Below are 15749 nucleotides of genomic sequence, written 5' to 3'. Positions count from 1 at the left end.
AAAGCTCTCTCACTCTCTCTCCCTTCATCTATAGCTACTAAGACTCTCTCAGGTACTAGATCTGCTCTCTCTCACGCGCACACACATTCATTTTCTGCAGAGAAAATTGACCCAGAAAACAAGTTACTAACATGAAAAGTGAAGTTTACTTCATATGTGGATAACTTTAGAACATTGTATAGTCTTTATTAAAAGTTACAGTTGGAATGTTAGCACCTATACATTCATCTAGTCAGATATAAAACACATTTATAAACAATCACATAGACTTGAACTTATAGACACAAAAACTAATTTTACATAGCGTAGATTACTTCTTGGCAAAACCTGGCATGGCTCGGAGGGGCAATCTCAAAAAGATTCACTATACCGAGGACCTGAAAAGATTGTTGAGAAACAAACAAAAGACAAAAAAGGAAATGGCACCACAAAAGATTATTAAGATTCAGTAACAAATTCACTGGATGGATAAATGATCAAATCTGATCCCAACAGCAAGAAATATGCAACGCAAAGTGTAATTTGTAAACCTTACATATTAAGATGTGTGAATCTTAAGTAAACTGGTAACTGTTTACATAAATTACACATTCTTGCTGAAGGGTCAACAAATAGTCATCACATTTATTCACAACATCAAAAAGTCTTGAACGCAGTAGACATGGAACAGCTCAAAATAAATGAAAGTGCATCCAACCAACATAATTGACAAGAAAGGACGATTGTCACATAATTATTGTACAAACATAATTTAGATTGTCAGGAAATTTGAACAAATTCTTTTCCAACTGCAACGACCATTGAAATATCATGAACAGGGACTTTCTCCCTTCGTTGTAAGTTTGTGACCCCATATTTTAGTTCTTTAAATTTCTGTTTTTACATTCATGTAAATCTGATGCACCCAAAAAATGAAGGAAGAAGACAAAACAAACAACTTGTCTGCAGCGGTACATAACAGAAACTAGCTGAAACATGTCGAAACGTCTGTTTTTAAAAAGATAAATATGAAGTAAAAAAAAAGAGGAAGAAAAGAGCAATATCACAGTCATCTTCAAGAGAAGTCCAAAAGATAAATTCCCTGATCAAATTTATGTCAGCTAAAATCTATTTGTTCTCAGCTCATTAACAGATCAGGCATCTGTAAAACATATACGGTAACCTGATGATAAAAAGAAACCTCCAGATACTTGTGAATTATTTCTCAATCCAAGTCTATAACATTAACCAAAGAGAAAATTGAAAGAAAATGTGCACTAAACAGATACTTTGTTCGTCCAAACAGAATTCTCTCATATTAAACACTCCATTGTAGAGGCTTGCAAGCTGGAATGTGCAAGAAGATGAAACGTGCAACAAAATTACAGCGACTGAAAATGAAATACAGTGGAACCCCCCTTTTAAGAATCCAAAAATCTGAGGAGGGAGTCTTAAAATTTGGGTCATTATTTATTCAAAGGTTATGAATAGAAAGTCTAAGAAAAGAGGTTCTTAAAAGGGAGGAAGTGTTAAAATGGGGGGCTTAACAGGGGGGTTCCACTGTACGTATGTTGAGGGTTCCGACCCCTGCTCTCGGCACACAGATTTACTGTCTTGTCCTTAGAAGTTGTTGGGTCACTAGCCTGTCTTAGTGTTTCTAACAATTGCAGTATGAAACACATTTATACACTTTCAAAATACGGTTTAAATAATATGCACATGTTGGTAATTCTGTCGCAAAAACACATTAGAGTAAATATAAATTTGATTAAAGGCACAGTAAGCCTCCCGTAAACCATCACAGATACTGTCAGGCTTTTACACACAGTACAAACACCCTTCCATTTGAACGCTCACCAAACGGGAACATCCTAGGTGCCCTACGTAAAGAGCGAGCAATTTTCAAAGAATTAATTTTGCGGATTGTGTCAGAGACAATCGGACCGTGGTGCGTTTTGGCGCTAGACCTATCTTTTAAAATCTAAATAATAAATTGACAGCTTGTTACACAAACATTCTTAAATCATAAAAGAATTCTTTTTTCATCAAGACAAGATCAGTACAATTCGAAGTTTTGAAAGTTTGAAAAAAGAAAAGCCCGGAAGCAGGGTCGCGCAAGGTCGTGGTTCTCGTAGCAGACGACGGTTTATACCTATCGTCAGTTCCTCTGAACAGTCAAAAGCCATCGCTAGAGTTCTTGTGAACCACAGCCGTTTGTTTCGTGCATGAGTCAGAGGTACTTAATAACGTGCTATTGCAGATAAGCTCACAGTGAGTCGCATTCAAATTACTAACTGACGACTACATTGTGAAAAAGGGAAACTTGATCACACGGGTTCACGATGGCTCAGGGGTAAGATAAACCACGCAAAAATAAATTCTTTGAAAATTGCTCGCTCTTTAAGTAGGGCACCTAGGATGTTCCCGTTTGGTGAGCGTTCAAATGAAAGGGTGTTTGTACTGTGTGTAAAAGAGAAAAGAGGTTGGCATGGTATGTAAGGAGTGCTTAGAACTCACAAGTATAAAACAGTTTTCATTTCAGAAATCTCAAAATTACTTTTTATTGGTTTTTGCTTGTTCTGTTTTCTGATTTTTTTTTTTTTTACTCTGCACCAACTATGCAGTGCAAACTGAGATTCATTCTAGGACTAGTCACATATAAAATCTGACAAAACCCACACACACACAAACAAGAAGGATTCTAATTCTGCATTTTCTCATTTGGCAAAACAAAATACACTGGCAGGACTAGCAGAGTGATAGGTATTTTTACAATCCTGACTAGTATTAACTAGCTTACAATTGAAGTTTATACATCATACAATTCTACGCATGTCTGACCAGAAAATTAAAACACATGTTTTCATAGATGTTGTGGAAATCAAATTGGATTAATTAATGTGTAATAAAACAAATAAAATATCAAAACACTGGAAAGTAAGTCAGGTACCAGGATATCCAGGAACAAGTACATGCAGTCTGCATGTGTTGCGAAGTGTCAGCAAGAATTGTCTTTCTTGGCACTGTCTAATATAGCTATTGTTTTCTCCAATTGTAAGCTGTATTCATTTGGGAAAACAGAGTCAATATAAAAAGTTATGATGCAGGATTTAAAAAACAACAACACCTGTACTTGTTCAAAAATACCTGGGCAAAATTAGGTTAAAGGATTTACACAAAGATAAGAAAACACTGAACAGTGTATATGTGTATACGATGGATAGACTGTTGTATCAGAGATATCCCATACTGACTAGCTTTAAACAGCAAACGTCCGAGCAGCTCGATCAGGTTTTCAAGTTGCACCAACATTTCAAAACCATTGGATATTTTCTGTACAACAAATCCACAGATATAATCAGAAAGCACCCAGTCAGTATTACAGAATACATCACAATTTATACACAATATCTGCAGGGGATTATAAGAACAATTTAATTGTTAAGTTAAAGGCATATGTACTCGATGACTATACACGCTAATTGCTTTACCAACAGCTGGAGACATGCTAAATTAAGTTCCCTGCAAAATATTGTGGTCTAGGACCCCTTCAATGTTGAGATATGTTAATTTTCATTTTGATCTGGATCGTCCTATTTATAGATTTGGCAACACATGTAACGTTGATGCAAGGGAGCTAACACCGCGGCTTTGTTGACATCCTCACTTTTTCAGAGGCTAGAACAAGCTGTAATGCATGTATTATGGTCCGCGCATGGTGACATATCGTCATTATATGGTCTTATGGTGCGTTTGACATCGATTATGGGCAAACTACACTTTGTAAACACGGGAGCGCGTACATATGCCTTTAAACTTGTCCAGTTAGGGAAGAATCCAATTTAGGGACATTATCTTGTCAGCAGATCTATTAATAAGACATTGAGGTACTCCTTTAATTAAAGGACTCCTCTCTTGGCACAATACCTCTGTTTTATTTGTCTCCTAAGTATCTCTTAATGGTGAGCACTCAACTTTTCATACCATAGACCCTCTTGAAAGTAAATTTGCCCATGAAAAACACAAACTGAAAAGAAAAAAACACAAACTGAAAAATAGATAAGCGCATGCATATAAACCAAAGTAACACACACTGAGACAGCTGGTACTGCGAACCGTTTTAATTCTGTAAAAGAATAAGGAGAACAAAGCAGTGTGAGTATTCGGACAACGTTTTCAGCATTTTCCTTTACTGTCACTGTGTTGATTCCCTTGCTTGATACAGTAACTAGTCTTGGTATGTTAATAATAAACATGTACAGGGTGTTTTACTTTTCTTCGTAAGGACAAAATTGACGTTCTTTCTTTCTTTATTTGGTGTTTGATGTCGTTTTCAACCATACAACATTGACGTAGGTTTCTATGGACTTGCTATAAATATATATATATGCTATATATATATGGTGACCACAGAGCAGCTACATCAGCCACTCTTTTGGCGAAGATTTCTCTGCTAGGTTGCTATGGCAACTGACGAGACGATCAGTCATCCTGCATGGACCAACTGACGTCAGTGAATTCCTGGCTGTTACTGGACGTTGCATTCTCTCCCATCGCAAAGCGCCGGTCTCCCATGGCCTGTTGACAGTCAATAAAAGAATGTATTTTGAATGGATTTGCAACAGAAAAGACTGCACCTCTTCTGCCCACACATCACGGCACAAAACAACAACAGCATAAAATACTCATAGCATGAACTATTGAGAAAACTCCAGTACCGTAGAGTGCCTTGCAAATGCCCAGTACACCTTACACAGTACATCTCAGTTTTTTCTTTTAAGAACTATGTGGCTCAAATTGTTAGAAAACGTGTTCTACAGTCAAAGATGGCGTGTGAGCCAGTATGACAAGAATAAAACACAGAGGAAGGAAGGAAAGAAAGAGTGCAAAGTTGATGACAACAATCTATGTTCATGAAAACATCTGGACAAACAGCGAGATGGACAGACATACACAAACACACAAAGCAGTTACACATACATACCATGCCCCCCCCTCCCCCTCTTTATTCACCCCCTCATTGTGTTTCAGGGGCACATCCCTTTTAACATAACCAAAAATCTGAGAAAATCAGGCCAAAAAAGGGAGATAATCTTATACTGGGGGTTCTTAAAAGGAGGTTCTATTGCATTTTTTATGTCTCCCAATTTCTGTTAAAACTATAGAAATAAAACACACCAAATGAAAGGTACCGCATACGCACATACATAGCTGCCAACTTTCTGACAATGAAATTCCTGTGGGGGTCCGGGGGCCGCAGTAGGCCCCCGGTGGGGTCCAGGGGCAACGCCCCTGGTGGGGGTCAGGGGGCGTTGAAGCTGAAGATTTTTTGTAAATGAAGGTGCCAAAATTGCTTTTTTTCTGGTATATTATGATCAAAATTGACATTTATTTAACAAATGAAATAACAGTCATGTTATAACTAATAATTCCATGAAAAAAAAGTTTTTTTGAAGATACCTGCTCAGGTGCTGCATTTGGCTTTTGTTGTTTTCGCCTTCAAAGTATTTGCGAAACACGACGTGATCTTTAGCGTCTGTTTCACGGCAGTAGCAGTCGACTGCTTCATATTGCCGCAATGCTTGGCGGAGGCAGCATGGAGCTCGATGTCTTTTTTCCCACCATGTCCGATGTTGATGTCACATCGACAAGGTTTACAGAACGCGTGGTGTTCCCCCTTATCTGACTTGTCGATAAAGTCATAGTTAGCCTTTACTGTGGTAAAAACCTCACTTTAGCCTTTGGTTTTTTGTCTTTTGGTGTTGTTTTTGGCGGCATGTTGGAAGGCAAAACCGGAAAGATCGAGGCACAACTTATTTTCCGCACATGCGCACGCCAACGTGGCTGGTCTCGGTTAACCAGAGCGTCTTTTCACCGGTTTGTTCCCCCAAAAAGAGGCTGCTTACACAAAGTATGTTAGAAATTTCGATTTTCGGGAAAATCGAACACATTTCGGGATTTCGTGACGGATTTAAAACATCGGGAGATTCCCGAAAAATTCGGGAGGGTTGGCAGCTATGCACATATACACTGGACATGCGCCCACAAACCTCACCTTACGCAACAGGTCAGCCATGGAGGTGAACGCCTGACCGCCCGCCGGCACGTCCTGCAGCTGATTAGGATGCGGCAACGTTGCCGGCCTCAGCTGCCCCTTCTGCTCCATCAGGGCACTGGCCTCCACGGAGACGTGAGGGTTGCCGCGGTAACGCTCCTTCAGGAAGCTGCGCTTCTTCAACCTCTTCTCCATGGACTTGGTGGGATCCTGATGCAGGGAGACCTGGAGAAGCTCCTTGTGAACGGTGGCCAGGTTTTCTGTGCGTTTGGCCAAATCTTGCTTACTCACCGCTGAAGAGTTGGAGAACTTGGCCCCGGCTGGGGTGAAGGAGGGAAGTAGGGGTGGTGGTGGGGGTGGAGGAGGGGGAGGTGGTGGTGGTGGTACTGTTACGGGCAAGGTGGCGGAGAGAGGAGCATTGAAGCTCTCCTGTTTGAAGTCCTTGTCTGTGGAGCTAGTTTTGCGGTCGTCTGCTGTCTCACAGGGAGGCTGGGTAGGAGGTAGGGCTGTCAGGGGTACAGTGGCAGCATGGACAGAAATACGGCTCTCCTGATGCCTCTGCTGTTCAGCAAAGCTCATTTTGGTGGCTGCTGTTGTCTCATGTAAGGGTTGGGAAAGAAGAGGCGGGGGAGCAGGTGCGGTTTTCGGTGAAGTTCGGACAGGATGTGACTGATGACTGTTTGGTTCCTCAAGATGCATAGCAGAAGAATCAGTGGTAGAAAAATCAGCCTGAGTCTTCATGAAAACCTTGTCTGTTTCTTGCTTCTTGAGACCATCTTTGGATGCCTCTCTAGAAGCACATGCTTCTGCTAAAGGGCTCTGTGACTCTCCACAGTCTTTTCTGTCACTCCTAGGCACATCCATTCCTTTTGGACTTACTTTTACGGGAAGCCGGGTCCTGTCTTTAGGTTTAGGCGAAGGAGAAGAAGTGACTGGCTGAGTTCTGATTTTCCCCTTTTCTTTTTTCGCTGGCACAGTGGAATTGTTGTTGACGTTTCCATCACCTGATGATCCCGCAGCAGAAGACTCAACAACATCTATACGAAGATCTGCTTCCAAGGTAGACTGTTGCAGAACTGAGTCTTGCTGTAGCTGTTTCTCCTGGCTCTCAAGTTCATGAGAAACGTTTGTGTCACTGTCAGCATCTCGGGGAGAGGAAGTGAACGGCTGGTCCATGCCTGCTAAAGAATGATGAGACAAGCCACGCCTCCGAGCTTCTCTGGCTGACATCAAAGGACCAGGGTGTCTACTACTCTCACCAGACTCTTTGGCACCCTCACCACCCGCAGCACCAGCAGAAGACTTCTCAGGCTCAGCTGCCTCAGATGATGTAGGTTTTTCACTACGACGAGCAGAAGCCTTCTGCAGAGCTGCCACAGATTTTTCATCAGAAGTATACCGTTCAGATTTGGGTCCTGTTGCTATTGGAGCCAAGGGATCACGCTTGTTGAGTGGCATCTCCAGCACAACCTCCTCTGACCCTGGAATGATCTTGACACCATCATCAAGGATATCGCCCAAAGACAGGCGGGGGACGATGGGAGTCAGGTTCCTGCCAGGGACGTTGGAGCCAAGCGGAGGATGCTGACCTGACAGAGATGACAGTGGAGGGTTCAACCCATCCTCTACAGAGTCGTACACTGAAGACATGGACAAGTGCACTGGTTGAGGCGTGGGGGACCTCAGACCTTCCAAGGGAAGGGATGGCACCTCACTGACCCTGGACCGCTTGCTCTGCAGATCGTTACTAAAGTCTCTGACGCTTATTGAAGCACCCCATTTCTTCTCGGCTCCTTTCAGCACACCATACCGCCTCTTAGACAATGTGGGCAGCCCGTCCAAGCGTTCAGAGCCCTTTTTTAGGCTGTCTGTTGAGCTAGCATCGCTACACGACCTTGACCTCGGTGAGACTACCTCCAAAGAGTCTTTGCGAAGCGTGGAGTCAAGGCTGTCATCGAGACACAGAGTCTCATCGTCGCTAAGGCTGTAGTCGCATGATTCCAGCGAGTCTCTTACGTGAGGCGTTGTTTTCACTTTCGCCTCGTTCTGCGTGCAAACTTGACTCTTTAGGTTTGACGCCTGTGTCTCAGCAGCTTTCCCTTGTTCCACAGCAGCGCTAAGGGCAGACGACTCTAAGGTGGAGTTGACAAGAGAAATGATCTCGCGTGTGGAGGCGAGGTCCTCCAAAGCTTCGTTGGGTACACCAGCTGCCTTGAAGAGCGCTCGCCAGCCAGGAGGAAAGGAGAGGTCTTCAGTCTGTTTCAGCACCTCCTGTAAAGAACAGAATTGTTACATATTCATGCTTTAAGTGCATTGTAATGCACAGCTGCTTTAATGTGAGGTTTCAACTTTTTTTCCAGAAAGATTCAGAAGTTTGTGCCCATTTACAACAAGAAGGTGCATAAATCAGGGTACATGTACAATGAATGATTTGGATCTGATGTTTTGAACTGTTGAGACCTTTTGTTTTAATGTTCATCTTCATCAGGGATCTATATTCGAAAATTTTAAAAGTAAATTTTGATTTGATTAATATACTTACCCGACTCACAACTAGCATTAACCTCTGGTTTAAGTGCCGAGACGCTGAACTACGCTTCACCCCTTAAGGGGAAGTAACCCTAAAAAAGAACAGCCTAGAACCCACAAGCTGGGTCACAGGTCAAGGCCATTCCGTCACGTGACTGATCACGCGAGACCGCCGCCGCCATGTTGGAATACCTCACTCGAACGAAGCGAAACGTTCATTTTTAGGGTAACATAACGCGGGGTAGGCGGGAGGGTATAAACGATGTGAGTCGGGTAAGTATATTAATCAAATCAAAATTTACCTTTAAAATTTTCGATTAAATTACATATCTTATCCCGACTCACAACTAGCAGATTGCTAATGAAGGTGGTGGGAAAGAAACTTACTCTACAAGCTGGAGAGAACCTGCCCTGCGGCTACCATAGCCGGAAGGGTACTGGTCCCATCCTGACGAGTACTTGCGATGTCCCGCAAGTAGAAATTTATAAACACGTCTTCGGATCTCCAGTAAGCGGAATCCAAGACTTCTGCCAGTCTACCAGACTTTAAGGACAGCAACCGAGGATGCCCAGGCTCTGGTTTCATGCGTCCTAGAAGACGACTGGGGAAGGACTGACTGCCCCCCCCCCCTTTTCCTTCTTGATGCCAGATGTACGCTTGTTTAATCAAGGCAGACACCCATCTGGCCAAAGTGGCCCTAGACAGGTCTCTGCTCCGGGCCGTATTGATCGAAATGAACAGGAGTTTCTGATCTTTTGAACGAATAGACGCCGTACGCGACAGATAGTTGCTGATTGCTCTGACAGGACAATTTACGATATCTGGGTCCCCTGGTGCTAAAATTGTGGAAAGCGGAGGAATTTTGACCAAGGGGGAGAGCTGATCTGGCCTCTGATTTTTGGCTAGAAAATCCGGACGAAAGCGAAGCACAACTGAACCGTTCCTTTCAAACGAAATGTCTTTAGCAAGACCGGATAAAGCATGTATCTCACTGCTTCTCCTAGCGGTGGAAAGCAACGTAAGGAAAAGCGTTTTACGGGTAAGATTGTGGAGACTCGCTGCATGCAACGGTTCGAAATCCCGTGACCTGAGAAACTCGAGAACCAGAAACAAATCCCAAGCTGGGACTGGTGACCTTGTCTTAGCAAAGTCCAAAGAAGCACCCCTGAGGACGCTTGCTATAACCCCATCAAGAGAAATTATACGCCCCAACTGCCTAAGTGTTGAGGAAATTGCTGATCTCCTGACCCTCAGAGAAGCAGGAGACCGGCCCTCAGAGACGCCAACCAGGCCAAATGATTTGCCACCTGCATGGAACGGGGGGAAGTAGCGTTCACGCCATTATCCGTGCACCATTTGGACCAAGCTGCCCAATGTGAGGCATAAACAGAGCAAATGCGTAGCTCGAGAGAACAACGTCCTATCGCTAGAACCGCTGAGGAAAGAGTGAGGTATTCCAACATGGCGGCAACGGTCTCGCGTGATCAGTCACGTGACGGAATGGCCTTGACCTGTGACCCAGCTTGTGGGTTCTAGGCTGTTCTTTTTTAGGGTTACTTCCCCTTAAGGGATGAAGCGTAGTTCAGCGTCTTGGCACTTAAACCAGAGGTTAATGGTAGTTGTGAGTCGGGATAAGATATGTAATTTAATTAGGTATACGTGTCAACGCCTACATTCAGCACAGGAGCATGCAGATACTGGTCTGGTCAGAGGATCTGCATCACTCACACACACTTTCTCTCTCTCACACACACACACACACACACACACACACAAAAATGCTCTCTCTATCTTTGTCTTCTACATATTCCTATAATTTTTGTTTTCTGGTGTTGTTATTGGGTTTTTTGTTTGTTTGTTTTTTGTTTTGGTTTTTGTGTGTGAATGTCTGTGTATATAATCATGTGATTAGAGAAGTCCCTCTCTGTGCGAGGGCTGGTTAAAAAAATAGCTTGTTTGTAATGCTTATGCCACAACCCTCGTTTATTAAAATTTGATTTGATTGATTTGATTTGATCATTTCAATCTCAGAGGGTGCTATACTGAAAGAGACAGAGATAGTCAGAGTCAAGGACAGCAACAGATGGAGTCTTGTGGCTTCTATTACTCAATCGCTCACCTTGAAATTGGGCCGAACAGCAGGGTTCTGGTGCCAGCATTTGGAGATGAGATCTGCGAGATCAGGAGGGCAAGAGGAAGGGATGTCAGGCCGCTTGTTTGTCCTCACACGCTCCAAAATCTGAATGAAAATTGAACATCAGTTTGTCAACTCATTTCAGTATCTTTTCTTTTTTTATGCATGGCTTTTCTTTCTCTAAATCAGGACAATTGGAATCAAATTTTCCCTAGACAAAACTGAAATGTTAATTCTGTTTTCGTATAGTATGATTTTTATTGCCTAAAAGAGTTTGGTAATGTATTTTCAAATTTCATTACAGGTTAGTCTTACAAAACATAACTTACAAAGGCCTTTTCTGACAAACAAAGCTCAAGGAGTACTGTGTATTTTGAGGAAACACCCAACACATAAAACATATATTGAAGGCACTTATCCAAAATAGTGGCTAAACAGCATAGTAATCCTTTCAAACTTATTCACTCTATTTCTCAATTTCTGGTGGACTTTCGTTCTGCATGTATAATGCCAGCCCCACAAAATCTTAGTTTCGATCTTTGGCTGCATATATATCTTTTGAACAAATGGATCAATAGACTTAGAATTTTTGTTTCCTTTGATGTAATTCTTTCCATTTGACAAGCAAATCAAGTGATTTCAGGGCTTATAATATACTATGTCGCTATTACATTGCAATATTGGAGCTGTAAGGGTTAAGTTCAGTTCAATCGGAAGGAAGACACCCAAACTCTATCACTGTGAAATCACAGACAATAAACTGTTCATCACCTACCTGATAGACCGAGCAGCCTTCATAAGGATGTTTCCGAGACATCATTTCCCAGAGGATAACTCCAAAGCTGAAGACGTCTGCCTTGGTTGTGACCTCCCCTCCCTGCAACAATTCTGGTGCCATCCATGCGGGTGACCCTTTTACCTCTGTGTTCTTCGCTGGTTTTCTGGCCTTCTTGTCAGCATCATGCCTGCAATACCAAAACAGAGGAGCGTTAACAGATTTTCAGGGACAGGTCCTGAGAAGACACAGAACATGAAGTGTGTGTCTTCTCCTTTTTAAAGGCACAGTCCTTCTCTTAAAAACAGTCTCGGATCTGGCCAGGCTGTTACTTGGGATTTTGTTTGTTCGTTCATGGGCTGAAACTCCCACGGCTTTTACGTGTATGACCGTTTTTACCCCGCCATTTAGGCAGCCATACGCCGCTTTCGGGGGAGCATGCTGGGTATTTTCGTGTTTCTATAACCCACTGAACTCTGACATGGATTACAGGATCTTTTTCGTGCGCACTTGGTCTTGTGCTTGCGTGTACACACGGGGGTGTTCGGACACCAAGGAGAGTCTGCACACAAAGTTGACTCTGAGAAATAAATCTCTCGCCGAACGTGGGGACGAACTCACGCTGACAGCGGCCAACTGGATACAAATTCAGCGCATTAACCGACTGAGCTACATCCCCGCCCCGTTACTTGGGATAAGAACATCCCTCCAATTGGACACATACCAACAATCCACATCCTGGCTGCTTTTTGTGAAGAGTAAGAATTTGTTGTTTATGTCATAGATTATCTTTCAAAAATTCTCATTTGCCACAAAAGGCAAAGATTTATTATCAACTATTTATTAATGAAAAAGAAATGCAACAAATAGGACAAGTGCCCAGCCCTGATAGCTTATTATTTCACCTGTACCCGGGATTTGAAGCATTCTATCCGCATGGAAAAAAACTGCACAGACAAACGGGTAAAGCATAAGATTAATTTCACAACAGCTACATGATGCTCACTTGAGTTTGGAGAAACCAAAGTCAGCAATCTTGGCACGGTGGGCAGAGGTCAAAAGGACGTTCATTGACTTGAGGTCAAGGTGAAGGACGGGGGGTCGGTGGTTATGCAGGTAAACCATCCCGGAGCTGACATCTCGTGCTATCTGGTAAAACTCTGCATGGTCTAGGGAAGGTCTGAAACTCACGTTTTGTAAAATCTCAAATCAGTTTTGTGTATGATTCTTAAATTCAAAATGACAAATCATGACTCTTCAAGTCGTTATTGTTTCAGTAAACAAACATGCATGCGAACTCAACATAAAACAAGAAGGGCAAACGCTCGATCGAGTCACTTTCGCAGTTCTGAATATTATATGAGGCATCAGATGGACAGGAAGAAATTGCTATTCACAACACAATACAGATGTAAATAATTTGATGTAAAGAATAATCCTATAAAGTTTGAATCAAATCCGATGAATAGTTTCAGAGATATGATATTTCAATTTTTTTCCTTCAAGACATACCTGTGACCTTGAAAAAGGTCAAAGGTCACCAAAGCAGACGTCAAAGTGTAGAGGTCACTGGGAGTCACGTTCACATAAAATTTGAGCCCGGTCACTTTTATAGTTTCCGAGAAAAGCCCAACGTTAAGTTGTGTGTTGCCGAACAGAAAAGGCTAGTTATCTCCCTTGTTTTTCTGATAACGTTCGTAAAAGGCTACAGATGTAAATACTTTGATGTAAAGAATAATCCTACAAAGTTTCAATCACATCCGATGAACTTTGTCAAAGATATAAAATGTCTAATTTTTCCTTTGACGCTGACCTGTGACCTTGAAAAAGGTCAAAGGTCAACGAAACCATCGTTAAAGTGTAGAGGTCATTGGAGGTCACGACTAAACAAAATATGAGCCGGATCGCTTTGATAGTTTCCGAGAAAAGTCCAACGTTAAGGTGGTGTCTACGGACGGCCGGCCGGCCGGACGGCCGGCCGGACAGACTAACACTGACCGATTACATAGAGTCACTTTTTCTCAAGTGACTCAAAAAACCCACTTGACTATAAACATCAAATAAAGCTGAACGGTAAGCAAGGCCTGTAACTATACATCAAATATTTATTGTTATTGTTAAATAAACTGTACGGTATGGAGGCCTGAAATAAAAAAGACTACTGTAAGAAGACAGTTTCATGTATGATTCTTTTATTCAGAATTTTTTTTAAACAACCATGTGTAACTAAACACAAAGAGCACTTTCTTTACATCAGTAAAAAATAAATTACCATCATAAAAATTAATTTCAAGTGATTGAAAAGTTTCAACATTTTCACAATGAACACTTTTAAAATAGCATCAGCATTAGGAGTATCTTCTTCTTCTTCTTCTTCTGCGTTCGTGGGCTGAAACTCCCACGTACACTCGTGTGTTTTTTGCACGAGTGGAATTTTACGTGTATGACCGTTTTTTACCCCGCCATTTAGGCAGCCATACGCCGTTTTGGGGGAAGCATGCAGGGTATTTTCGTGTTTCTATAACCCACCGAACTCTGACATGGATTACAGGATCTTTTTCGTGCGCACTTGGTCTTGTGCTTGCGTGTACACACGGGGGTGTTCGGACACCGAGGAGAGTCTGCACACAAAGTTGACTCTGAGAAATAAATCCAGCGCGCTACCGACTGAGCTACATCCCCGCCCATTAGGAGTATCGATACAGCTTATGCCATGAGAGTTTTAGTTAATCAAACCAAAAACTAGACTGCTCCTGACACAGATCGATTTACACGGGTCTTAAAAAGGAGGGAGTCTAATAAAATGGGGATGTGGAGGAAGTCTTATATTGGGAGATCTTAAAAGGGGGGTTCCACTGTAACAAAATTCACAAGAAGAATTCAACCACAAGACTGACCTTGAAGAGTCGTGTATGAGTGTGTAGAGGTCGCGACCTGCCATGAACTCGAGCACCATGATTGGCAGGCGATCAGCGCTGCACACGCCCACAAGAAGTACCACACGCGGATGTCGCAGATCCCGTAAAAGGGTCACCTGGTGGCAAAGAAACACAGAGGATGAGATAATCATTTCACAGTAACATTAACTAGCACTGATGTTTCCTATTTGAATTCATGGAAAGGCTTGAACATTTTTTAAACTCAAGGTGATATTTGCATGAAGGGGGCTCAGGAGATCACTGTAAAAAACAACTTTAAAAAACCAAGTGTGGCCCCCATGCACTTATCTGCTGTATAGTACACCACTAAATGTTAACACTTAATCTTTAAGCTTCCCGAAGCAGCCATAACCAAAGCATGACAGAGTCACAATTTAGTCAATTCTAGGCAATTAAAGATGCATTAAAATTCAACGTAAACAGACGACACAAAATGCTAATTTTCAGTACTTTCATGCCAAATTGCAAACCTTAAAAATAGAAAAAAGTTGCTAAGTTCCCTCCACCTACCTCCCCCCCCTTAAATGTAATCACTGCATACATGCTGAAACAGCTGGTATACCAAATAACGAGCATCTACAGAAGTCATGCAGACTTTGTGATTGTTAACTGATGTTGGTTTTACAACATGGTCAACGCTATTACTCAACTTCACAAAAACTGCAGATAATATTAAAATCAGGGTGCAAAATTGACACTGACAATAATCAATCCAGACGGGCACTGTGGCAGGGTGGTAAGACGTTGGCCTCTGAATCGGAAGGTCGTAAGTTCGAATCCCTGCCGCGGCTGCCTGGTGAGTTAAGTGTGGAGATTTTTCTGATCTCCCAGGTCAACTTAGGTGCAGACCTGCTAGTGGCTTATCCCCCTTCGTGTGCACACGCAAGCACAAGACCAAGTGCGCACGGAAAAGATCCTGCAATCCATGTCAGAGTCCGGTGGGTTATAGAAACACGAAAATACCCAGCATACTTCCTCCGAAAGCGGCGTATGACTGCCTAAATGGCGGGGTTAAAAACGGTCATACACCTAAAAATCCACTTGTGCAAAAACACGAGTGTACGGGGGAGTTTCAGCCCACGAACGCAGAAGAAGAAGAAGTTATCAGCTGTGTGACCATAATTATTCTCACCTCTGCGGCAAAGTAGTTTTTATCCTGCAAAGATAGCGGAGTCTTGACCCGCTTGACCGCCACCTCTGCTCCCTGGTAGCTGCCTCGGAACACTTTGGAGAACGCTCCTTCTCCAATCAGCTCTAAAAACAAACAACGTCACTAAATGAAGCATCTAACAGCACAGAGAAAGGATCACAATTATACCCCTCCCAAAAGCGGCGTA

At 42.6% G+C, this 15749-nt stretch overlaps 1 protein-coding gene across 1 annotated transcript in view; it reads right to left on the bottom strand.

Moving 5' to 3' along the window:
* Positions 1 to 123: 123 nt before the first annotated feature.
* LOC138968901 (uncharacterized) overlaps positions 124 to 15749 on the bottom strand; it is a 32619-nt gene continuing 16993 nt past the window's right edge. The window contains exons 11-17 of the mRNA XM_070341574.1: positions 15545 to 15666; positions 14371 to 14507; positions 12480 to 12653; positions 11474 to 11663; positions 10684 to 10803; positions 6035 to 8305; positions 124 to 4557 (exon numbers count right to left, since the gene is read on the bottom strand). Of these exons, the coding sequence (XP_070197675.1) occupies positions 4462 to 4557; positions 6035 to 8305; positions 10684 to 10803; positions 11474 to 11663; positions 12480 to 12653; positions 14371 to 14507; positions 15545 to 15666 (3110 nt within the window). The 3' untranslated portion in view covers positions 124 to 4461. The remainder of the gene's footprint in view (positions 4558 to 6034; positions 8306 to 10683; positions 10804 to 11473; positions 11664 to 12479; positions 12654 to 14370; positions 14508 to 15544; positions 15667 to 15749) is intronic.

The sequence above is a fragment of the Littorina saxatilis genome, linkage group LG6 (assembly GCF_037325665.1).
Source record: "Littorina saxatilis isolate snail1 linkage group LG6, US_GU_Lsax_2.0, whole genome shotgun sequence".
Lineage (NCBI taxonomy): Eukaryota > Metazoa > Mollusca > Gastropoda > Littorinimorpha > Littorinidae > Littorina > Littorina saxatilis.
Note: the sequence above shows the minus strand (reverse complement) of the source record. Positions and strands in the feature narration are given on the sequence as shown.